Raw genomic sequence first — 24,168 nt, 5'->3', positions numbered from 1 at the left:
CATTTACGACGACTAAACCAAAAAAACAAAAAAAAAAAAAGAAGGAGAAAACCAAAATGAAAACTACTGAAACACGAACATTTTTTTTGTCACTCAATTAATGAATGCAAAAATTTAATGTGAAAATCAAGAAAAACTATTTGTCGTGTACAAGTAAACTTATTTGTATTCCACTAGTACAGTGAAATGTTTATTGGTTTTATTTTATGAAACAAAACAAAACACCACCATTTTTATGCATTACATTATAAAAAGAAACAACAAGCAAATAAAATACATTAAAAACATCAAAATCTGTTTTAATTGAAAGCTAATTTTAATTTGCACAATTTCAAATTTGAGAGCGCTCCTAGCCAGTGCTGCCAGATGTGCTTAGTTGCACAAAGCTCTTGACCTTACTGGTAAGTATCAGTACTTACATATAAATATTGCTGGTTCATGTCCTCGCTAACGTAGCGAAACGTAAGCTTACGCTTTCACAGTTGCAAGCTCAATCGCTCGTGCTCTGGTCACACTGCGAGCTGGCTCACAAAGTTTAGTCGCAAAAAAAATTCGCACCGAACAGAAGTTAATCGCCAATTTTATTACAATCGCACACGAAATAGCAGTATTATTGTTCTTACCACCGTTTGTTGTGGTTGTTGTTTGCATTTTTTTTTATAGTGTTTTACCATCGAGTGTGCGTGAGAGTACCACAAAAACAGAAAACTTATATAGACAGCGATAGGGAGTTAGTTGTTTGTAGAGTGCCAAACTCGAAAGTGACTGCGTATTCAGCCTGAGTTTCGAGTCCCACCTTCTGCGAATCCATCCGGAAGGTTCCGCAGGCGCCGAAAGAGGCTCGTTTTCGAATTCCAACCGGATCGAACCCGGTCCGAAGGACATCGCAAGCGCCGGGCTATGCAGAGCTACGCGGACGCACTGAGTGCCAAGGGCTATCGCAGCTTCGGATTCGATACGGACATGGAGATGGACATGGACATGGGCTGCACCACGATGCGGCGCATCGAGAAGCGCAAAGGCGGTAAGTGTCCCACTGTGGGCGTGGCAGCTGCCGGCGCAGTGGGTGTAGTGGGTTTACAGCGTTTAGTTTACAGCAAGCCGATCAAATTTAGATCATCTGAAATTTGTACTAAATTTCACTAGCTAAAAGCATATTTAGTTCGAATTAGTTCAAATTACAATAGCAATATCTTCGAACAATGGAGCACTGCGGCAATATCACTTTGCATTTTGTTCGTGAATATATATTGCCGACTCATCTGCATATTTATTGCACTTTTGTGCAATTTAATTTGTGGAATGCATACTGCACTATTGCGAAGCCAAACAATTTGATTGGTTTCAAAAGAAACCAATTTTCGCCGTTCTCATTTTGCATTTATTTTGCATTACAAATGATTAACGAAAACAGTGGCGTAGGCAGTCATGTTTTTAGGGGTTAGTTTTATTTTTGTATCTTTAAAAATAACGCTAATTCCTAACATAATGATGATACAACTTAAGCACTTTGCAATTATTCTGTAGTTGATTTGTGTTCCTCCTACGTGAATGTTAACAGGGTTCATTTACTTGAGGGACAGCTTCTGACCCCCGACCACGCCGCTTTCCCCCTGCGCCCCTGCGTACGTGTGTGTGAAATGTATGCCTATGTGAGTGTGTGTCGGATGCATTGACTTTTGCGCCTTCGTTTACCTCGTTTACTGGTCATCGCCGTGAAATATTTCCACTTCCATGTCTAAAGAAACTCTCACACACACAGCGTGCATGCGTGTGTGTGTGTGTTCGCAATGACATGCAATTATTTTAATCAGTCGGCAAGAAAAAGGCGTGCTGGTAACTGTGCATAAATTATCTGGCTAAAGTACACTTACTGGCATACTATAGTTTGTCCATTGATGGCGATGATAATGCTGATGATAATGATAATGTCCATGTGGAAGATGATGGGGGGTTCCTTTGACAACGAATCCCTTTTGCTGTCCGTCAATTATCATCGTCTTTCTTTTCCCATGCACAGAGTTGCATGTCAAGCTGTACGTGTGTGTGTGCGTGCGTGTGTGTTAGTGGTCCACAGATGACGTCATTCTAGTTTCGATTTTCCGCTTTCTGTTGGGTCAAAATGTTCTCGGCCAAGAAAAGTTGGTAATAAATCTTAGTAAATTGCACGAAACATTGGTTTTCCCCCTTGTATGCATACAAATCTCATTCGTTCTATCTCTTGATTAGTGCGATTACTCTTTTTTTCTTGCAGTGCAGTTCCGCATAAAGGGTTTTTAAGAAAGCAAAAACGGAACAGGCATCTTGGATTATATTATTAATATCCAAAGTAAAATTCTAATCAAATTGATGCAAAAACTCCTTCACTTTTCATTCATATTATTCAATATTCCTCAAGCAAACCTAATTTATCTCACATTGTCACGTGTTTGCATACCTTTTATATGACCTTTTTTATTGTTTTAATACAGTTTAAGTGCTGCATTTTACTTACTTTCCGCTTGTTTAGTTCGCATTTTTGCGTTTTTGTTGATGCAGCAAACAAACGCAATGGGCCAAACTAACAGCAAATACGAAGCCATTTAGAAAATTGGTTAAACATGAGGCGAGCTCATGCGACGGCAGAGCGACAGACAGACACATTTATATTTATGGGCCAGACTTTATGTGGGCCAATTAGCCGCTTCTATTTGCACTGACTCATCGCTAGGAAGGTTCGCAGAAGCGAATTGGAGGTGATGATCCAACCGAAACCCAACCCCCCAGGGAAAATATAAGAGCCCATGGACCTGAAACCCAACTTCGTTTGAATTGTGCAGTCCAACGACTTTAATCTAATCTAGAGCATGGCACGGCGGGTTTATTGTTTGTCCAGCTAAATTTATGGATGCCCCGAACACCACGTGGCCATTCGGTGGGCAGAAATGGGCAGTCTTTCACACTCAAATGGTATTTCAAGTGGTAAAGGTATTTATTAAAAATAAAACATATGTATATAGCCCAAAACTCAGATTACCATGTGGGGAATGGTCGGAAAACCAATATCACTAGGCTATAATCTACATAATATAAACGATAATAGCTAAAATTATATTATAAGAAACAGTTACTTCTTTTATTTTGTTCCGCTTCTCTACGTTTCCTCTTCTTGTTTATGTTCCCTTATCAGCAACTCAGATATGCCAGCTACTTTTGCAAGTTTATTCATACTTAATTCGAACCTATTTGTAACTACTTATAAATCAAATCGTAACGAACCAATCTTGCACATTGCACATATGTTAACGTTTCTCTAATCATTGATATACGTTAGTGATAGAATTATGAAACTAAAATTGTACACACGAGTACGCGGAATTACTCCTCTTATCGGTCTATAAATACACTTGGTGAATAACAACATCCAAATTTGAGTGCGATTCGCATTCAAACACACAGATGTATATGAATGCACATGTATACACATAAGAGCGTGCGCGTTCATAATTCGTGGGAATCGGTACCGGGTCTATTATCTACTATCTGCCCATCTGGTGCTCAGATCCCATTCTAATACTTATATCATCATCCACTCAATTGGGGCAGTCATTTGGTCGACATGTGTCCGCCGCTTATGAGAAATGTGTTCTGTGCAGCGCGAGAAACTAAGGAACCGAATGGCAAAAGTCCCGATCCATTCGCATAATTACAACTTAAGCTAGAATGTACCTTAGTGGGACTCTAAAATGTGATTTTACAACTAGAAAGGCAAGCACATGTACTAAACAATTTATTAATAACTTAAGTTATCCTTTGTTTCAAATCAAGATCACCTGGTGCTATATTGTTAGCCAGCACTGTTCCCACGGCAGCTGGCTTCTGTCCATCGTAGGCATAGGTCAGGGTTTTCCAATTAGAAACAAATAATAATAATAAAAAGGCGGGCGGCAAAAAGAAAACAATACTGCATTTCCCACCCCTACATATATGCCTGTACTGTTTAAGCCCCTAAATGATTTATTTGTGACAACACAAATGCCGACTCTCTTGGCTTTTCGTACGCTCAGCCTTCTCTTTTCCGATTGGCTTTTCTCTTACTTTTTCGACGGCGGAAATCAAGACTAAATGCAGATAGTCATGCCAAATAAAGCTGTTTATAGTCATAGCTTATTATAACATATACGTGGGGCAGATTTTCCAATCAAAGCGACCAAAACTGAGTGGAAAATCAGAGTCAGTTGTCGGCGCGAAGTCGAATCGAGCGGAAAGTCGAAAGTATAGCCGCGGCTAAAGTCGTTCTTTTGCCGACTTTTTCTGGCTGCCATTACGCAAGTCACGGCGGCAGAAAGTTGGCCATATTTTCATGTGAAAATCAATAGTGGCCATCTCAGTGGGCACTTTGCCCAAGAAAAATACAAAAAATATTTAACAAAAAAAACACGAAAATCCCGAACGCAGCAATTAATAAGTTCGCAATTCGGTCAATAAACACAAAACAAAGAGCGTTGCCAAAAATATAACGAGATAAAATGAAATGAGCTTAAGCACAATCGAATAATAAATTGAAACGTACAACAGATAAACAAACGCATATATGCACGTCTGCCCATCTTTCTATATATACCTATGAATATATTATATACACAAATATATACATAGATATTCATTTGTATAGTATATGTATGAATGTTTGCATATCACACACTCGGCAAATAAGGCAAATGAACTGACAATGACTTGCAGACATGGCGAAAAGCGCACAAATACCAGGTTGAACAAACCAATTCTCCTATGAAGCTATCAAAGAAAAAAACAGCTGAAAAAACTTCACATGGGTTATTAACAACCCACCGCTAACCACCGATACCGATACTCCAATTCCAATTCCAATTTTGGCTCCCATCTGGGGGCTATTGATAAGCACTTCTGACAGGGCGTTAAACAAATCGAGCCGAGCCCTACTAATAGAGGAAAGTTACCAGACCAGAATACGAATAGCAAACTACGAACTTGAAGTGGCGTGTCAAGGAGGCAGCCCTATCGTACCTATCACTTGTCGATCGATCCGATCGAAACATCGCCAAAATGGGTCATTAATTTGGTGGTCTATAAGAATTATGTAGAAATTATGAATCATACTCGAGTTAACGAACCGATTTGACAATGATAAATGAGCATATATAGGTGGTTTCAAGTTGACAAATCAAAAATTCCATAATCAATTTAAAGCGTGGCAAAGTATAATGCATTTTTGACCAAAGAGGTCCGTCTTTTGGCCAAATAATTTCTAAAATTTACCTAAAATTATGTGTAGTACTTCGCCGAGTTTGTAAATTAGTTTTTCATTTGATTAGCATTTAAATTTAAAAATCATACATTTTTGCCACTTTCGCAAATTTGGTAATTACAAAAATAAATAAAAGAATCATTTTTTTGACCAAAACTTTAAAATTAGTGTTCCAAATATGGAATGTCCCATATCATTAAGTTCGTAATTAAATTTCCAATTAAACTGTATTTAAAAGTAAGAATTACATTTTTTGCAATTTTTTGCAAATTTTGATGATGTAACCCCTTACAAAAAATGAGAAAAAATGACCTCAAAATAAATTTTCTTAAATTCTGCAAAAAGTTATAGGGATCGTTAGCATTGGTAATTAGCTGCTCAAAACAGTTATTCTTTTAGCTTTATGACCATATTTAGCCAAGATATGATGTAAAGTCCAATCGGAAATATTTAAAAATTTTTTAAAATTTCACTAATAAAATATTCAGTTTTTTGGCCACAACTTTAAAAGTAAGTGTCTCACCATAGAATATCATAGCTCGTTGAGCTCGTAATTAAATTTGCAATCAAACTGTGTTCAAGCATGGGAAATTTATTTTTTCGCCATTTTTTGCAAATTTTGATGATGTTACCCCTTACAAAAAATGCGAAAAAATGACCTGAAAATAAATTTTCTTATATTCTGCATAAAGTGATAGGGATCGTTAGCATTGGTAATTAGCTGCTCAAAACAGTTATTCTTTTAGCTTTATGACCATATTTAGCCAAGATATGATGAAAATTCCAATCGGAAATATTTTTTTTTGCAAAAACACTTTTTAAAATTTCACTAATAAAATATTCAGTTTTTTGGCCACAACTTTAAAAGTAAGTGTCTCACCATAGAATATCATAGCTCGTTGAGCTCGTAATTAAATTTGCAATCAAACTGTGTTCAAACATGGGAAATTTATTTTTTCGCCATTTTTTGCAAATTTTGATGATGTTACCCCTTACAAAAAATGCGAAAATTGACCCCAAAAATTAATTTCCCTAAATCCTTCAAAAAGTCGTAGGGATCTTTATGACCACTTGTATCCTTGTTATAGTGAAGAAGAGCTTCGTAAAATTTGATTTTTTTACCGAATCCACAATAAATGGAAAAATTGTTATTCCTATAATTCATATGCCCATTCTTAGCCAATCTGAAGATGTCAATGTTAAAGACAATGCCATAGTGTTATTCTTCTAATATGTATGTATGGGTTCGAAGAGCTTTGATCTTGAAAACCCCCTTTGCGTTCCACCCATTCGGCGTGGCTATATGCAGTTTGTTTATCCAAAATATTGTTTATAATTAGCAAACATTGTGGGCTTTCCGAGCTTTGTGCCGCGGCCGAGTTTGCGAGTGACTAGAAAGCTCCCTACCAACTTTACCCGATATATAAACTTTGGATCCGCTGCGATCGGGAGAGGTGTGAAACTATAGTGAGAGGTGAGAGTGAGAGGAGAGAAAGTAGAGGAAAACACTGAGACGTAGACAAAGAAAAAAGCGAAAGACAGGCGCGTAGGAGATGCGCGAATTGCGTCGGACGGAATTCAAACTAAATTAAGTGCAGTCGATCGCGGGCGGCATATATCCCACCGATCCGAACCGACAGTTGCCCAAAGACATTGCCCCAGAGCAGAATCTCGAGCAGAGCGGCGACACCTGTCAACGGGGGAATTACATAAAAAAAAAAACAAACACACACAAACACTCAACATTTTCACAACTCAGAAATCAGTAATAAACACCGGAAAAAAATCGAAATAAATCTCAAATCGAAAAAACGCGAAACACGCATTTGGATTAGCCGATAGCCAATATAGACGTTCAGGATCCCAGGATCCAGGATCTCAATTGCCGAGATGTCGTACCGCGGAATGCTGAGCACCTCGGACGGTTCCCCCGTCGAGCTGCGCGTCCAGGATGTGGACTCCTTTGACGGATCGATGATGTCCCATGCGGCCACCAATGCCGGCGGTCCGCTGGGCAGCAAGGCCAGCGGCAAGAGCCTCAACGCCTGCACCTCCATGTCCATGCCCCAAAAGCCGAGTTCCCTAAGGGCGACCCCCAGCCGCTGCCCATGTAAGTGAATGCATCGACGACACAGGCAACACGAACCACCCACTGACCTCGTGCACTGCGAGAAAACACAACAGTCCAGTTAATAGCAAAACATATGCCCTTTAAACAATGAAGATGGGGTAGCTTATTTCTTGCAAATCATCTCTTGCCTATTATAATATGATAGCAAGTTGAATGTTTCTATGTCATCTCCTTCCTTCGATCTCTTTGTCTTTCCCTTTCTCTCTCTCTATTTTCTCTGCTGCAAAAAGAAAGCAAATGACATTCACTCACACCCACGCACACAGCAAAGCACTCTCACTCAAAAAAAAAACCTGTAGCAATAACTCACACGGTTCGCTACACTCGAAGAAATGCACTGTGGATGCAGATATGATGTTTGCTTACAAGTTGTATTTAAAAACTTGTTAACTTGTTAACTATGCTTGTTTTATTAAGCAAATATTAATTGTAGCTTACAAACCGCATTTCAGTTGCCTGGAAATTGCTTAATTTATTTATTATTGTATGTAGCACTGCATTGTTTCAGTGTAGCGCTAATCCTCTGTCGCTGCGCTGCCAATCAGACGCAACATCTCTTAAGTCGCACTAACCCATATAAAAATATAGGAAACTTATAATACCCTGTAAAGTGGTCGTTCAAAATCTTAAAACGTTTTGCCAACCACAACTTATATATACAAATATACAAAAATAAAAAGATAATAAATCAGTTTAGATTGTGTCAATCAAGCTTCTGCGAATATAGTTTATTTTAGTTAAGATAATTAGCCCACTTAAATATGATTCTTTGCCGCGGGTTTATTCCTTTGATGATAGGTGATTATTGTTGTCTTTGTGACCTTGAAGTGTATTCCAACTTCGGATCGTTTTAATCAGTCTCCTCATCTAGTTTGTTGTTTTCTGAGTGCGTGTTTTGATTTTGCCAGTATTTTTGCTATCTCCGCTGTCAGCCCCTCTCTCCACCATTTCCGCCTCTTTCACGCTGTTTTACACTGCAAAAAATATATAAAAGAACAATAAAAATACATAATATTAGCTATTATAATCTGTATTTGAATTATTACCCAAAATCAAAGTGATCTATTTAAATGATCTTTGATATCAGTTATTTCAGTTTAATAATTTCACAGTGAATCAAAGCTTATATGTAAATCTTTTTCAGTGCCCTTCTATTTTTTAAAACTTTGTTGTTCGCCAATTTGTAGTCGCCAATCAATTCCGTTTGGTTGTTTTCTTGGGAGTCAATGTTTTGACTCATTTGTGATGCGCCTCTGCTGCAGTCGCAGTCGCAGTCTCAGTCGCTGCCTCTGTCGGCGTCGGTAGATCTCGGCCTGGAATTCTCCGATCTTCGACGTTTTCCAATTTCATTCAGGCGACAACTCTCGACCAAGTTACTTCACAACACAACCTTGTCTACGATCCTCCGATTTCCCGGGTTTTCTCTGCATTTTCTGTACACTTTTCCACTGCCATGAACTTCAATCGCATGGACACCGCCCATCGGTTGCGCGTAGATGTTCGACTTTATGGGGGACCGATGGGAAATCAGCTAAATGACAAAGGCACCGCCTCCTCCACGCCCACCATTTCTTCAGACGATCTCAGTAGGTTTTGCACCGCATGGGATCAATAACTTGATAACATTACCTGTTTTATTTAAATCCCTATAAATGTGATTCTTTTCTGATTTCTTAGGTGATCTCGCCGATTCCCCGGTGGATGAGAAGGCCGAAGCTGATGTGGAGGTGACCAACGAGATCTCGGCGCCATATGAAGTGCCCCAATTTCCCATTGAACAGATCGAGAAGAAGCTGCAAATCCAGCGCCATCTCAATGAAAAGTGAGTGTTAGAAACCTCATATACATATATCATAAAGATGCTCCTATAACGATTAAAATTAAATGCTAATCTAGCTTTGAGAGATTATACTTTTAAATTGTTGAATTTTGAGAAGAAACCTGATTAGTTTTCTCTTATCAGCAAAACTTTAGTGATTTGCTATTGGAAACTACAACATATTACAGTTTAATCAGTTATTAATAGGACTTACAACCTGTCTTACGTGCTACATTTAATAAAATATAATACGTTTTTAAGAAGCTTTCAAAATGTAAGTTCACACAAAATATAGGAAAGCTAATTTTTTTTAATTTTTAAAATAATCTTTATAAGTATTGTGCGGTGACTTTAAATACCCATTATATGGTTACACCAATCAGATCCGAACCTAAATCGGCTCTGCTTCGCTTCGGATTTATTTACTTTACATGCAAAGCAGACAAAAAACACGACGAGTTCACAGATCTCGTGATTGAGTCCTTATCAGCTTTTCTATATTAAGGTTAGATTTTTTTCAAGGCTAAAATCTCTATTAAACAAACAAAGAAATGTCAAAGAGGACACAAATAAAAACAAATCTTATCTGGAAACATATGAAAATATGTTTTTACATCGGAATCTACATCTATTTACTTTGAATATTTTGTAATACCAACATATCTTAATATATTATTAGGATCTGAATACATTTCTTCTTATATTTCATGATAGATGGATATTTTTTGGAATATTTTGTAATTCCCACATATTTTAACATATTATTAGGATTTGCATGCATTTCAGTCTGCTTGGCTCTCAATCATGAGCAGTTTCTATAGCCCCGTAATGAGGCGGCCACAAGGTGTAGGCGTTGCAATTATCAGTCTGCCAGGTGGGCGTTCGGTGAATGTATGTAGTAGACTCCCGGGGGTAATCCAAAGTGGGTTTATGTCTGCCGCCAGAGTCCGGATTTCTGTTTCTGTTTGGGTTTTCATTTTTGGCCGGGGAAAGTGTGGACCGCTGCAGAACACGTTTTGATTTTGAATGGAAGTGCATTAGACAGACAGCCACAACGGAGGTGACGGACTTTCGCCCAAGCCGCCTAAAATCGAGCTGGCAGTGGTGGTTATGGTGGTGGTGCCGGGGCTTATGGCGTAATGAACCACCACCACTGTCAGCCCGCCGCCAGGAGAACCACTGCAAGCGACGGTTGAGTTCTGGCGCGGATGCCGTCACTTTCAGTACGCTCCGATCCAATAAACGGGCAGCTCAACGGCGCGAACCGCGGCCCAAAGTTACCCACCTGGCACTACACTGTACTACACTACCTGTGCGACCTCCGCTGACATTGAGCCCTCCTAATAGGCAAAACCAGCCATCGAACTGCCATCCAGCCCATCCATAGCCACCCACTGTCCCACTAAAATTCACCATCCATTGTTGTTCGTGTCGCACGCCAGGCGTCGCTCAAAAAAAAGAAAATATAAAAAAATAAGCGAATAAGCCAAGAAGCGGCGTTGGCAAAAACTTTCCAACTCGCACGGACACTTCAAGTTTCTTTTTTTTGGGCATAAACTTAGAATCCTGACAGGTTTCGCACGCCAGTTAAAAAAGCAAAAGAGGGAAATCCCCAAGTGACGGGTTTTTATATATATATATTCAGATATTGCAGAAGGCTTGACAATTTTGGAGGGGCATTTTCTGCCCATCTAGTGATATTGAAACTAAGTCTTAGTTTTAAGTTCTAGAGAGTTGTCCTTGGAGTGTGTACCCTTTAAAGATTACAAGCAGAAATACTTTCTGAAGAGTTTTACTAAGGAAGGGGTTTTTTGTATTTTTTCAAAGTAGCAGTTACTTTGTGTGCTTTTTAGGAATCTAAGTTGTTTCATTGCTAGAACTTATTCGCCAGACAAAGGACAATTTAGCTTAGATACTATACCAAGACACGCAATTTGTAGCAACTATGAATTGGGTTTTTGGGGGTTGCAAGAGGTATCTTAAATAGCGTGCTGGATTGCAAATTAGCGACAATCGGTAGCGTTGCATTGCCATAAATCAACTGGTCAATCGATCATTACCCTATCTCCATCGCCATCAAAGTGAAGAGAGACCCGTGGCGAAGTGCTCCAATTGGCGGTGGTCACTAGTCCAGGCAGGATGTCCTTCGCGGATGACAGCTATAGCTTTGGTCGCTGCTACGAGTATCAGCCCGATGATTGCAAATGGTCAGCCTAGCAGAAGATCCCTTATAAATTGCATACACACGTAGTACCAAAGTTGTCAGTGACTAAATCCGTAACAGATTGTTGTAAGATCTAAAGAAATAATAAAGCCAGCTTTATGTATCGAGGCTATTTCCTCTCCTATTTACACTAGGAGGGTCAGTGATTTGAATGCATTGTGTTTATATAACATTCATAATTTTGGTATTTGTCTCAATTTTTCAGGCAGGCTACAGGACCTAGACCCGTGGCCGCAGCCGCCGTTTTGGCCACAGACAGGGAATCATCCAGCAGCACCGAGGGCCGCGAGACCGTCGTTAATATGGAGAGAAACGATGCGGACATCAACTTTCAGCGGGTCTCCATTTCGGGTGAGGACACCAGTGGCGTGCCGCTCGAGGATCTGGAGCGGGCCTCGACCCTGCTGATCGAGGCACTGCGCCTTCGTAGCCACTACATGGCCATGTCGGATCAATCGTTTCCCTCGACCACGGCTCGATTCCTCAAGACAGTGAAGCTCAAGGATCGCATCAACAATCTGCCCGTCAAGGAGGTGTCGGGTGAGTTCTTGTATTCCATCAATCCACCAATCCTCCATTCCCATAAGGAAGAGTGCTAAGCAATCTTCTGGTCTGCCCCTGTACAGTGGTATCTTCGACTTATATCCTAATGCATGGACTGGGTCGATTTGTGGTCTTAACTTAAACGCTGCTTTGGTGTATTTCATAAAATCTACCCAGCCCATCGCAAATGTGTAAATATGTATGAAAGTGCAATAATGTACAATTGTCCCTAAGTGTTGTAATGCACCCAATTTATAAATATTATTAATATATGGCAATTAATTCACTTGCGAGTGAATAATGTATAATACAAGTTGGCATTAGTGTTTTGTGTAAACTGTACGTGCCGGCGTTGCCACCTCATTTAATTGCAGAGTTTAGCTCGTGTGTCCGTCTCTATCTCGCCTTCGCCTTAGCCGCCTCGCTCAAGTCTCTCTCCGTTTCGTTTTCATGTCCTCCGTTTTTTATTTAGAGCCTTTAACGAGCAACTGTTTTCCAGTTGGCCGGTCTATGTTACATACTATGTATATGTTTGAGCCTTTTTAGCCTCCTTTTTTTATTTCAATTTGATTTCTTATCGACTATTTATTTCTCTTCTCGTATTTTTCATTATTTCTTATAGACATCATTCGCAAAATGAGTGTAGCGAACATACAAGGTAATTCGTGTGCACACCCGATTTTCCTGCCTTCCCGCTTCCCTCCTATTCAACTATTCCACCACGTTCAACAAGAACAACTCCTTCTAACTTTCTGCCTGAAATTTGATTTCCGTTGAGCACTGCTTTATCTTGTTTTGTGTTCTTAATAGTTACTTCACGCTCCTAACCTCAAAATATAGATAAAAACGCTGCTTTCAACGCAGAGAGTGTGGCCAGCTCTTAGTTATTCAGTGTGATTGTAATTAAAAAACAAATACAAGTTTCCAGAATGTGTTAATGACCAACCTTAAATCTATAGTAATAATTTATGTTACCTGTTTCCCAGTTCGCATAATAGTTTATAAGATTAATTACCACCTTAATCTGCAGTTGTCTCCCTCTCCTGCTGCATTAAACATAATGCTGGTCACACTCATCTCTAGCTATTTCGCCCGCTATAAAAACTTGGCAAAAACACATTGCAGAATTGAACTTTCTGTCAAACACTCGCATGGATGTTTTCATTGACCGTTTATTTTTTAACTTCCACTGTATTTTTGCATATGTTACTTGTGTGTTCTATATATTTGCCACCACAAAAGAACAACAAAAACACGCCCCAGCTAAAATCACAAACGATATAAAAGCTTAAACTCTCACCTTTCGTCACTCACTTTTTGGTCCTTTAAAAGGGAAAAGCCTTGTACAAAAGGAAAGACTTAACTACTCCACTTTGAAAGCTTTTGTAGCGCACGAGTGGAACTCAGATGTATTTTCTAGTATCCTGTCGTCCTTTAAATTAATAGGGATTAATTTAAGACATCAAATCGTAATTTAAATATGCTTCAAAAGCTTAAAAAAAAATTGGAAGCTAGAATACTTAAAAATATAGAGCATAATATGTGTACTGATATTGGAGGTCCACTCTAAAGCACGTTGTAGACACCAATACTGAGAATAACACTCGCACAAACACCTGAGTGTAGAGTGTTGTTTTTGCCACTAACTGTACCAATTACCATTGCTGCTGCGATCGCCTTCAAAACTAAACGAATTTCTATTTTTGAATTTAAATTTAACACACACACTCGTCCCAAATTGCTTCGAAACTGTTAAGAATCTGCAGATGTCCATTTGAGACATTCGCCAATGAAGATTACAAATCCGTGGAACGTCGAGTTTCCCAATGACGAAGATTTCAAGATCAAGCCCCTCAACGGAGTGTTTCACATTTACGAGAATGATGTAAGTATCTATTTGGCTTTATATATGTCTGCTCACGAGCTCGCCACGAATCCTTACAAACTAATAATATTCCAGGACGAAAGCAGTGAGATCAAATTCGAATATCCAGATATGAGCCAATTCGTGAACGACATGCAGGTCATGTGCAATATGATTGCCGATGGGCCATTGTAAGTATTTTCAGCAATGGATCAAATCGATTAAGATATAGAAATAATGTCAAACGCTCGACTTTCATAGGAAATCTTTCTGCTATCGACGTCTCTGCTATCTGTCGTCCAAGTATCAGATGCACGTGCTCCTCAACGAGCTGCGTGAGTTGGCAGCCCAGAAGGCGGTGCCGCATCGCGATTTCTACAACACCCGCAAGGTGGACACTCACATCCATGCCGCATCCTGCATGAACCAGAAGCATCTGCTGCGTTTCATCAAGAAGACGCTGAAGAACAACGCCAACGAGGTGGTCACCGTCACCAATGGCCAGCAAATGACTCTGGCCCAGGTGTTCCAGTCGATGAACCTGACCACCTACGACCTGACCGTCGACATGCTGGACGTCCATGCCGATCGCAACACGTTCCATCGCTTCGACAAGTTCAACTCCAAGTACAATCCCATTGGAGAGTCACGGCTCAGGGAGGTCTTCCTCAAGACGGACAACTATCTGAATGGCAAATACTTTGCACAGATCATAAAGGTGGTTATTAATTTAACTAAATACGAATATAAACTAATTCTTATTTTTCCTTGCCAGGAAGTGGCCTTTGATCTGGAGGAATCCAAGTACCAGAACGCCGAGCTGCGTCTCTCCATCTATGGCAAGTCGCCGGATGAGTGGTACAAACTGGCCAAGTGGGCCATCGACAATGATGTGTACAGCTGGAACATTCGCTGGCTCATCCAAATACCCCGTCTCTTCGATATCTTCAAGTCGAACAAGATGATGAAGTCATTCCAGGAGATCTTGAACAACATATTCCTGCCGCTCTTCGAGGCGACAGCCCGGCCTAGTAAGCATCCCGAGTTGCATCGCTTTCTGCAGTACGTGATCGGATTCGATTCGGTGGACGATGAATCCAAGCCGGAGAATCCGCTCTTCGACAACGATGTGCCCCGTCCGGAGGAGTGGACCTACGAGGAGAATCCGCCGTATGCCTACTATATCTACTATATGTACGCCAACATGACGGTGCTGAACAAGTTTAGACAGTGAGTGAAAGTATATTGATATTGATACTAATGATTTATTAACCCACTGTTACCTTTGCCACATCAGATCGCGCAACATGAACACCTTTGTGCTGCGGCCCCATTGCGGCGAGGCTGGACCCGTGCAGCATCTAGTTTGTGGCTTCCTCATGGCCGAGAACATCTCCCACGGGCTCCTGCTACGCAAGGTGCCCGTGCTGCAGTATCTGTATTATCTGACCCAGATCGGCATCGCCATGTCGCCGCTGTCGAACAACTCGCTGTTCCTCAACTACCATCGCAATCCGCTGCCAGAGTATTTGGCCCGTGGCCTCATCATTTCCCTCTCCACGGATGATCCCTTGCAATTCCACTTCACCAAGGTGGGCTAGCCTATATATGCTTTTATAGTCAGCATTAAATTAACCCATGTCTCCTTTTCAGGAACCCCTCATGGAGGAGTACAGCATTGCGGCCCAGGTGTGGAAGCTCAGCTCATGCGACATGTGCGAGCTGGCCAGGAACAGTGTGATGATGAGCGGATTCCCACATGCCGTGAGTTCCAAGCATGCTTTCGTTTATGTCCGGACAAGTGATTCCAATTCCGATTTCATCCACAGATCAAACAGCAGTGGCTGGGACCCATCTACTACGAGGACGGTATAATGGGCAACGACATCACGCGCACCAATGTGCCAGAGATCCGTGTGGCCTATCGCTATGAGACACTGCTGGACGAGCTGTCCAACATCTTCAAGGTGAACCAGACGTGCTCCATCGCAGACATGAACGCCACATAGTCTGGTCCATGTGGTACATCTGTTCCATCGCGTTGCTGTGGCTTCCTATGCTAACTTAATGCAAATTACGCAGATATATACGCTAGTTATATACATAATTTAAATGTTTCTGTACTAACCAAAATGTAAACGCGGCAGACCAAAACCTTTAAATATACAAAACTTGTACACGAAACTTATTCATCAAACTTTTATTTAAAAGTAATCATTAAGGTAAATACTATATGGCGTTTAAGCATTTACGTCGAGCTTTGGGTTCAAAAGTAAAAAATAGTGCAAATAAATTAAAAACTTAAAAAGAGTAATAGTAAAATTTCAATGTTTGAAATTTACACCACACATTTTTCGAAATTGAAATGATTGCAAGCTAAAAAATATAAATAACAAATAAGTAGAATTGTAATTAAATTTACAGTTTTAAATAATAACATTGCAAGATTTAAAAAAAAAAATTAAAATATATGTATTGATATTTTAGAGTGGCTTTTTTGAGCCGCGTATACTCCCAATGAGCTGCAGTATATTTTGTGGTATATTCGTCTGCCTCCGGATGGTATATTATAAACGTAACCCGCGGCGGTCACACTTCACTGTACGAATTTTTTGATTTTCCAATGCAGGCGCACAAAGAAAATGCAGAAAAGCTGATAGAATAAAGGAAAAGCCGACTGACTGATTGCCAACTAGCCGTGCACAGTTAGTTAAGGTCTTTTCCGACCGGGAAAAGCGAGCCAATCGTTGATTTCGGGGCGGCGTCCCCCCCGCAGAGCGAGACAGCAAGTGTGGCGAGGGAGTAGGAGAGACGGAAGAAGAAGACGATAAGGAGGAGGAGCAGGATCTGGAGGATAAATATACATATATATTAAAAGACAGAATGACCACCCAGCGGACGCAGACGCAGGCGAGGAATCCCAGCAACTCCGATTCCGACTATGAGACACTGATGCAGCGTCTTCACATCGGTGGGGGAGGTGGTGCTGGTGGTGGAGGAGGGGGCGGCAGTGGTGGCCCTGGTGACGGGGGCGTGTCCATGCGAAGCTACCAGCGCTCACCGGGCGCCATTGAGAACTACCTGCAGGAAAGTCAACAGCAGCAGCAGCAACATCAGATGCAGCAAATGCAGCACCTTCATCACAATCAGGACTATAAGCTGTACGAGCGCGGCAACATCATTGCCGCCTCCAAATACGCCACGCCCCGTCCAGTGGAGCAGATACAGCACGCGCACAACGGAAGTGCACAGATCTATGCACCGACCGCACAGATTCTGGGCCAGCGGATTGCCCCGCAGAAGCATTCGCCGGTATACGAGAACCTGGAGTTCTACGGCCAATTCGATTCAAACCACAAGAGGGCTCAGCCTCAAAGTCCCGGGAGCAGGCAGAGCGCCATATTAAACGGCTATCTGCTGATGCAGCCCATTCGGGCTGGGCGCTTTGCACACACGCCGGTGCCAGAGAATCAAGGCACTGCATCGTTGGGAACGGTCAGAGGAGCAGGAGGACCACCACCACCATCGGGTCGTTCTGCGGCTTTGGGGCCAACTGGCGATCTAGAGGAGCATGCTGCGCCCATTTACGAGAACATCATTCCACACTCTGGCCAGCGGGCACAGCCACAGGCCTCGCCGGCCACCGCCACCATGTATCAGGAGATGCAGCCCACGTCCAACTCCTCGGGCGGCTCGTCCACCGCCGGTCTGGATCTCAATGCGCTGCTGGCCTCGCCCATGCACCAGCGAAGCATTAGCAGCAATACGGCCAGTTCCAGCTCCTTGGGATCGCCCACGCAACGATATAGGAATCTATCGCTACCCAGCCACCTAAGTCCCGTACCCACCGCGCAGTCGGTGGCCAAACTGCAGCAGCACACGCCCATTAAGTCGCCTGGCGGCGCCATTAATGTCTCCGTTAATCCCAACTATATAGAGGATATCAATAGCTCTGACTACGTTTGCATGACGGCGAATCTGAACAGGAATACGGCAGCGGGATTGGCTACCGGCAGGGCGGCAGCAACGGGAGCCACTGCCCAGCGAACTGTCCAGGAACCACCAATAATAACGTCATCACTGGCCATGGGCATGGCCACGGCAGCTCCACCAGCCACATCCAATGCACCGACATCAGCGGCAGCGGCACCAGCAGCACCAACATCCACCGCTTCCTTGCGGGCGACGCCCATTGCGATGACGGCTCCTCTGGCGGTAGCCACATCACCCACTCCCTCGCAGGGCAGCACAGGTAAGCTACTAACGATCGTCTGTTCCCAAAATCGCGAATTACCTTAAGTGATGGAATAGACACTGCATCGCCTAGGTAGAGTACATGCAATACATATACCAAGAACATAGAAAAGTGAGCCAAAATCCTATCGATTCATTTAAAGCTGCATGGTATACTTTACTAAACTAAAGCTATCATTTAAATATCGAATAATAATAAGGTATAGACATGTATTTCGCCTGGCTTGGTATAGAATGTGAAAAATATTTCAGTATCTATGTATGCATGCTTCTGCCTACATGGATACATTCCATCACTGCCACGACCATCCATTCGAGATTGTATTAATCAAACTAATGAATCCAAATGCTTCCCCCACCAAAAATGCTTGCACGCAGCCGTTAACGCTGCCTTGAAACCCAGGAGAGGTATGACGGGCTGAGCTTGGTTTCTCCAAGGGGTTGGGTTCCGTTCGTGTCATCACTCATCGCTCAATCATAAACCGGTTGGCGGGGCGACAAACTTTGGTCAAACGGTTTGGTAACCGGTTTAATTTTAAGTCCTTTACCTGAACCGATTCAATGGCAACCGAAACCGATTCGAATGCAATATTTTTAATTTTCATTTCACCATGATTGAAATTGGGATTTTATCGTTAAAGCAAAAAAATCTTTTGTGTTTTGTCGATGGGAATTATTATTAGAAAAATATTTTTGATTTGATTTGATTTTTCATTCAAGTATTTGTTCTCCAGCCTTCTTTTCCTGATTTATTTATTGTAATTACTTTCGATCATGACTAATAATCGTGCGATTGATTATTCGTGCCTAGTTTGCCCCAACAATGCGTCCGCATATTTATGTTCGATTTTTCCTAACTAAGCTGACTAAGCATCACTTGGCCTTACAAACCAAGTCAATAGCATGAACTAATATTTGCTCTGTACCGCCATCAGGTCTCACTAAGAATCTGCTGCCGTATAGCGTCACCCCGCCGCGTCCGGCTGGCCCGACGGAGGCGCAGCGCAAGATCGAGGAGCTCACCCGTCAGCTGGAGGAGGAGATCGAGCAGAGCGAGGAGCACGGCGAATACTTTGGTGTGTATCATTAGCACTCAACCACACTATTATTTCTGACTCACATTAATATCGGTTACAATCACTAGGCATTTGTCACACATGCGGCGAGAAGGTGAAGGGTGCCGGGCAGGCTTGCCAGGCGATGGGCAATCTGTATCACACCAACTGCTTCATCTGCTGCTCCTGCGGACGGGCACTGCGAGGCAAGGCGTTCTACAATGTGCATGGTCGGGTCTATTGCGAGGAGGACTACATGGTGAGAAGATAGTTTTAGTTGCAGTTTAGTCAGGACTGAAAAATATTGATTTTCCCCGTAATAACTCCCTTTCATTTTGAGAAAACACTTTCCCAACTGTGTTGTGTTGTTTTGATCAGCAATTATTAAATTTTATTATATTTATTATTGTATATCGTTATTTTTGGTTACTGACACAATTACCTTTTCATTTGCTTTGTTATGATTTCAACGCCATTAATTAATAATAATAAGAATTCACTCTTGCAGTACTCGGGCTTCCAGCAGACGGCGGAAAAGTGCGCCATCTGTGGCCATCTGATCATGGAAATGGTACGTACTGCACTTCATTCGTTTCCATCCCGCTCTAATTGGGCAACTTGAACTCACATTGACGTCGCTCTCGCTCTTACCCTCTTGCAGATCCTGCAGGCCATGGGCAAGTCATATCATCCGGGCTGCTTCCGGTGCTGTGTGTGCAATGAGTGCTTAGACGGGGTGCCCTTCACCGTGGACGTGGACCACAAGATCTACTGCGTCAACGACTACCATCGAATGTTTGCGCCCAAGTGCGCCAGCTGCGGCAAAGGTGGGTTCACAACTTTATGCCGAATATACCTGAATGCTAATCCCGCAATTGTCGGCAATTCTCGGCAGGCATCACACCCGTCGAGGGCACCGACGAAACTGTGCGCGTCGTCTCGATGGACAAGGACTTCCACGTGGACTGCTACATCTGCGAGGAGTGCGGCATGCAGCTGACCGATGAGCCGGACAAACGCTGTTACCCGCTGGACGGGCGCCTGCTCTGCCGCGGTTGCCACCTGCAACGTCTGGCGCTGCAATCCTCGCCGCACGCCCGTCACCAGGAGCCCGTCTGCGCTTCGTACCAGTATATGGGATGAGCGGAGCGGCGCAGCCCGACCTCCCACCTTCGACTGAGTGGCGCACAAAACCAGAACAAACTATCGCAATCAACTTATTCCAATTAACAATATTATCTTAAATAGACAGAAGTGAAAACAAATGCATTTATACAAAACGAGGGCCAAGCTAATGGCTTTTTTTTCTTCATTTTTATGGCAGTGTACTAGGATCTCCAAACGGATCTGTTCGAAACTATGTAATGGATTCCTGAAATCTCCGACAGTTGGCAACCATTGTTGGCAATACTATTTTGATACAAGTATATTGATGTGTTTTTCATATGTACGTCCTGGGGTGTTCCTGAGACCTCTTGAGGTTTCAATGCAATAGCAAATGGTGTCTCAAATTATGCAATAAAATAATTAATGCTTCTGATCTGAAAGTGTTTTGTGGATATTCCAGTGGGTTAATGGCATGTTGTGGTATGTATTTCGGATATTAAGTAGCGAAAATGCAAAATTTTAATTGATTACCTAAAACGTGGGCATCAATAAATCATTAATAAATCATTAGTTTCATTTTAGGCCAACTGAATGAAATGTACAATTAGTCTGGCTAATGTTAGTGCATTAGGATCTCCAGTTGAACGAGCCGCTGGTTGGTGGTCGAGGGCATTCGGTATGGAACGCTGGCAGCCATGTTGGTGAATGCCTTGGCCCTGTCCCGCAAATGTTTCACGGCGGGCTCCTTGTTGAGGCATTTGCTTTCATCTAAGAAACCGGAAGCTTTTTCATTCGAGTCCATTAGCTTCACATACTCCTGGTACACAATGTCCATGGCCGCCAGCAGGATATCGGGCAGCACCTTGATGACCTCGGCACCCATGCGCTTTGTGTTCGTCACACACTCGTCCACTTCCGATGAGTTGGCGGGTATCAGATGATTGTTGGTCAGGATTTCTAATGCCGAACGCAATGCGCCTTTGTGATAGAGGTCAAAGAACTCCTTGACCTGTGACAGCACCGTATATGTGACAACCACTTGAGGCTCTAAGTCCGATTTACGCACTGTCAGCGCCGCATCTAGTCGTTTGATGAAATTGCCCAGCCGGTTACGCACGCTTCCATTCTGCGTTGGTTGGTGGACCACCTGTGCCAATAGCGCGTTCACCAAGCGCAGCGCCTTGTCCAGCTGGCCACCAACAAAGTAGAGCTCGATGGCCGAATCGTAGTCGCAGCGTTTCGTAAACTCATCGCCCACCATTTCGGCCAGGGAGTACTTATCGCATTCCTGCATTTGGAATTCCGCATATATGCCGCTAAATAAAAGAGAGTAAACCATTAGCTATTTGCCAAAAGGATTTTGAAATGTTTTGAGAGTACCAAACGTGACTTACCCATAGCGCAAGGAGTTTTTCTTATCCTCCGTCCCGAAAACCAGCTTTAGCATGGTGTCGTCGCAGTTCTCAACGAGCAGATCGCAGACGCAGGTGAGCATCACGTTAGTGCCCTTCTCGGATTTAAAGTGGCGCAACAGGTAATAGTACTCCAGCGCCTGCTTGGTGTCCGTCCTCTCAAAGCACTTGGCGTACATGACGATCAGCCGCACAAGATTGAGTCGCTTCATGGGTTTTGGGTCGTCCGGTTCGGAGCTCAGAAGCGGTTGTTCCACGGAACTTGGTGTTCCCAGCATGGATATCTCGTTTAGGGCAATGGCCATGTGGATAGCGTGCGTTCGATATTTCTCGGTGCGGGCGAGGAATTCAATGGCGGCCTCAAATTGACCGGTAAGCGTCAGCACCTGGAAGTATAGCGGCGCCTTCTCGCGCGCATTGAAGTAGTTCTCGCCGTACTTTTCCAAAATGAGCGATTGCAGGCCGCTGAACGTTAGCTGCTCGAGGTTGTTTTCGCTTTGGTCCTCCCTGCGCAGAATGCACAGTTGCAGCCACAGGAAGTCATCGATGCTGCGCATCAGTTCTGCGTTAGTAAAGAGCGGATCACACGCCAACAATACGACGTATACCTAATGGAAAAGAGGAAAACATATGATTAGCACGAATATACGCAACAAGTTTTAGCAAAAGGCGAGCACTCACCGCCTTTTTGTAGGGATCCGAGCAGGAGCGCAGTCTGCTGTTGTACTCCAACTTTAGCTGACCCTCAAGCTTGACCAACAAGTTGTCCCTATCGCCGTTCTTCCGCAACGTCAATAGCGTAAGCAGGTCGGGGCAGGTTCCCGATTCCTTGAGGTACAACGCAGCCGCGTCCATATCGCCACTCCGCAAGCTATAGTAAACATGTGGCCACAACGGCTGGCCATTGTTCACGTCGTGCAGCCCGAAGAGGGCTCGCTGCTCCTGGAGAGTAACGCTCACATAAGAGCGGACCATATTGTACACGTTGGGGATTCCGCCCCGCCGCGCTTTGGCTAAATTCGCAATGATAAACTTTTTCATATACGTCCTATATCTGCGCTCCAAGTACGTGCGGGCCTGATCAACGAATTGCGGTGATGTCTGACGATTCTTGATTGGATCGATGCTGCTCGAGACTGGCGGCATCGCGGTCATAAAATCCAATACGTTCCACATCTCGGCTACGGGCTCATCGTTAAAGGAGCCCTGGACCAGTTGGGCAAAGGTCGTCAGCAAGTTAGGGCCTTGTCTGCCCAGGATGTTTGAACGGTTGTGGATGGCGATCTGTTCAGCGTACATCTGCTCTTGGCCATTCAGTTGGGAGTACGGAGTGGGCTCATCAGCCATGGCCGTGGGCATCATATGAAACTGGACTGGGAAGTCCTGTTGGTTCGGTCCGACCAGAGCGTTCAGCATCGCTTCCTTCTCCTCGCCCCACTCCGAATAGACGCAACGCCACTTCTGTCGCTCCACAGACTTAAATATCTGCAATGGATCGGTTAATGGAAATAGAAAGTTCAGAATTTTTGGTGTCTGCCTGGAGCATGCCGTTTCGCGCACTCACACTGCGATTTGTCTCATCAATAACTGACAGTATGGCGTTCTCCCGCTCGTTCTTCAGATAGGCCTGCACATTGGTCTCCGCCACCGGATCAATTGGCTCGAAGGTTTGGCGGGCGCTGAGCGACTCCAGCTTCTGCGTGAGCTTGGGCAGATCCACGCCCTTAGAGCCGAGCAGTATGTGGCTGCATTTGGATGACCGGTTAACATAACAATTTTTGGCGCATGGCCTATAGCGAAATACTCACGCCTGCAGATCATTGGTGCCCATTTGAGTGACACGCGAGTGAAACTCCTTGGTGGCCTGCAGAACCTGGGACATGGTCCGTTCCACGCCCGGCACCTCCGTGTCCGTATTAGTCTCGTTCGTCAGGCGCTGGGCCTGCTTCAGCAGCTCCATCAGATCCATGTCGGGATATTGGGATGGAAAAGCCGGTGCCAACAAAAAAAAATAATTTCAACGCAGCGCACACCAAGCTGCTAGTGCTGCCACCTGGTTGCGACCAGTCCGGATTATTTTAGCGCCAAAATTTTTGCAATCGGTGGTATTCTTGTTGGTATATTTTATAGTACAACTGTTTTGTATAATAATAACTATAATAATGTCTACAAATGATTTAATAAGAAATATTTGATATTAAATTAAAAAATTGATATGGATAGTAGACTAAGAAATTATTTCTCAATACCTAAAAGTTGTTACAAAACAAAAGAGAATGCTATAGTCGAGTTCCCCGAACGCGAAATTTCATAATTTTTCTGGAATATCTATATATTGGGGAATAAATGGGAGTTTTTTTGGTGTAAGGAGGGTATGGTATACCGATATAAATTGCGGACGGACAGGCCCCGATAGATTCCGGCTATAGATCCTGATCAAGAATATATACACTTCATATGGTCGAAAACGCTTCTTTTTACCTGTTACATACA

General features: G+C 43.1%; 3 protein-coding genes and 1 long non-coding RNA gene across 17 annotated transcripts; 2 read left to right on the top strand and 2 right to left on the bottom strand.

Annotated features, from left to right (window-relative positions):
• The first annotated feature begins 543 nt into the window (after positions 1–543).
• LOC6618472 (AMP deaminase 2) lies at positions 544–16,035 on the top strand. Of its 10 annotated transcripts, none has more exons than XM_032724399.1 (11): positions 544–1,024; positions 9,075–9,219; positions 11,646–11,980; positions 12,606–12,641; positions 13,741–13,868; positions 13,944–14,038; positions 14,109–14,565; positions 14,623–15,077; positions 15,145–15,439; positions 15,501–15,611; positions 15,677–16,035. In XM_032724399.1, the coding sequence occupies exons 1-11, from the start codon at positions 901–903 to the stop codon at positions 15,854–15,856; spliced, it is 2,361 nt and encodes a 786-aa protein (XP_032580290.1). In that variant the 5' UTR covers positions 544–900; the 3' UTR covers positions 15,857–16,035. The 10 variants fall into 10 exon arrangements, with proteins under 10 accessions (XP_032580290.1, XP_032580294.1, XP_032580286.1 ...); XM_032724395.1 differs by lacking the exon at positions 544–1,024 and adding an exon at positions 6,889–7,376 and having other exon boundaries at positions 13,750–13,868; XM_032724394.1 differs by lacking the exon at positions 544–1,024 and adding an exon at positions 6,890–7,376.
• LOC116801965 lies at positions 8,090–9,105 on the bottom strand. 2 transcript variants are annotated; one of them, XR_004362342.1, is made up of 2 exons: positions 9,027–9,105; positions 8,090–8,371 (listed from the first exon to the last, which is right to left on the bottom strand). It is a non-coding gene; the product is annotated as an uncharacterized LOC116801965 (long non-coding RNA). The 2 variants fall into 2 exon arrangements; XR_004362343.1 differs by lacking the exon at positions 9,027–9,105 and adding an exon at positions 8,444–8,699.
• Positions 16,036–16,420: 385 nt separating the features above from the next.
• LOC6618471 (LIM domain-containing protein jub) lies at positions 16,421–20,696 on the top strand. 4 transcript variants are annotated; one of them, XM_032724158.1, is made up of 7 exons: positions 16,421–18,099; positions 18,480–18,509; positions 19,037–19,177; positions 19,246–19,415; positions 19,665–19,727; positions 19,818–19,983; positions 20,052–20,439. In XM_032724158.1, exons 1-7 carry the CDS (start codon positions 16,731–16,733, stop codon positions 20,297–20,299), a joined length of 2,187 nt encoding a protein of 728 aa, XP_032580049.1. In that variant the 5' UTR covers positions 16,421–16,730; the 3' UTR covers positions 20,300–20,439. The 4 variants fall into 4 exon arrangements, with proteins under 4 accessions (XP_032580049.1, XP_032580048.1, XP_002042741.1 ...); XM_032724157.1 differs by having other exon boundaries at positions 19,650–19,727; XM_002042705.2 differs by lacking the exon at positions 18,480–18,509 and having other exon boundaries at positions 20,052–20,696.
• Positions 20,697–20,727: 31 nt separating this feature from the next.
• On the bottom strand, positions 20,728–23,734 carry LOC6618470 (nuclear pore complex protein Nup93-1). The gene is made up of 5 exons (XM_002042704.2): positions 23,484–23,734; positions 23,240–23,420; positions 22,357–23,160; positions 21,658–22,283; positions 20,728–21,579 (listed from the first exon to the last, which is right to left on the bottom strand). Exons 1-5 carry the CDS (start codon positions 23,642–23,644, stop codon positions 20,883–20,885), a joined length of 2,469 nt encoding a protein of 822 aa, XP_002042740.1. The 5' UTR covers positions 23,645–23,734; the 3' UTR covers positions 20,728–20,882.
• Between the last annotated feature and the right edge of the window lie 434 nt (positions 23,735–24,168).

This window comes from Drosophila sechellia, chromosome X, assembly GCF_004382195.2.
Source record: "Drosophila sechellia strain sech25 chromosome X, ASM438219v1, whole genome shotgun sequence".
Taxonomy (NCBI): domain Eukaryota; kingdom Metazoa; phylum Arthropoda; class Insecta; order Diptera; family Drosophilidae; genus Drosophila; species Drosophila sechellia.
Note: the sequence above shows the minus strand (reverse complement) of the source record. Positions and strands in the feature narration are given on the sequence as shown.

Excerpts from the sequence above, each read along its gene's own strand:
- LOC6618472 (XM_032724394.1), top strand. The coding sequence starts at position 7,157 with ATGTCGTACCGCGGAATGCTGAGCACCTCGGACGGTTCCCCCGTCGAG. Across the intron at positions 12,642-13,740 it reads GAGTGTAGCGAACATACAAG|AATCTGCAGATGTCCATTTG; the intron begins GTAATTCGTGTG and ends GAAACTGTTAAG. Across the intron at positions 14,566-14,622 it reads ACTTTGCACAGATCATAAAG|GAAGTGGCCTTTGATCTGGA; the intron begins GTGGTTATTAAT and ends TTTCCTTGCCAG.
- LOC6618471 (XM_032724157.1), top strand. The coding sequence starts at position 16,731 with ATGACCACCCAGCGGACGCAGACGCAGGCGAGGAATCCCAGCAACTCC. Across the intron at positions 19,416-19,649 it reads ATTGCGAGGAGGACTACATG|AATTCACTCTTGCAGTACTC; the intron begins GTGAGAAGATAG and ends AATAATAATAAG. Across the intron at positions 19,984-20,051 it reads GTGCGCCAGCTGCGGCAAAG|GCATCACACCCGTCGAGGGC; the intron begins GTGGGTTCACAA and ends AATTCTCGGCAG.
- LOC6618470 (XM_002042704.2), bottom strand. The coding sequence starts at position 23,644 with ATGGATCTGATGGAGCTGCTGAAGCAGGCCCAGCGCCTGACGAACGAG. Across the intron at positions 22,284-22,356 it reads CGGATCCCTACAAAAAGGCG|GTATACGTCGTATTGTTGGC; the intron begins GTGAGTGCTCGC and ends CTTTTCCATTAG. Across the intron at positions 21,580-21,657 it reads AAAAACTCCTTGCGCTATGG|CGGCATATATGCGGAATTCC; the intron begins GTAAGTCACGTT and ends TCTTTTATTTAG.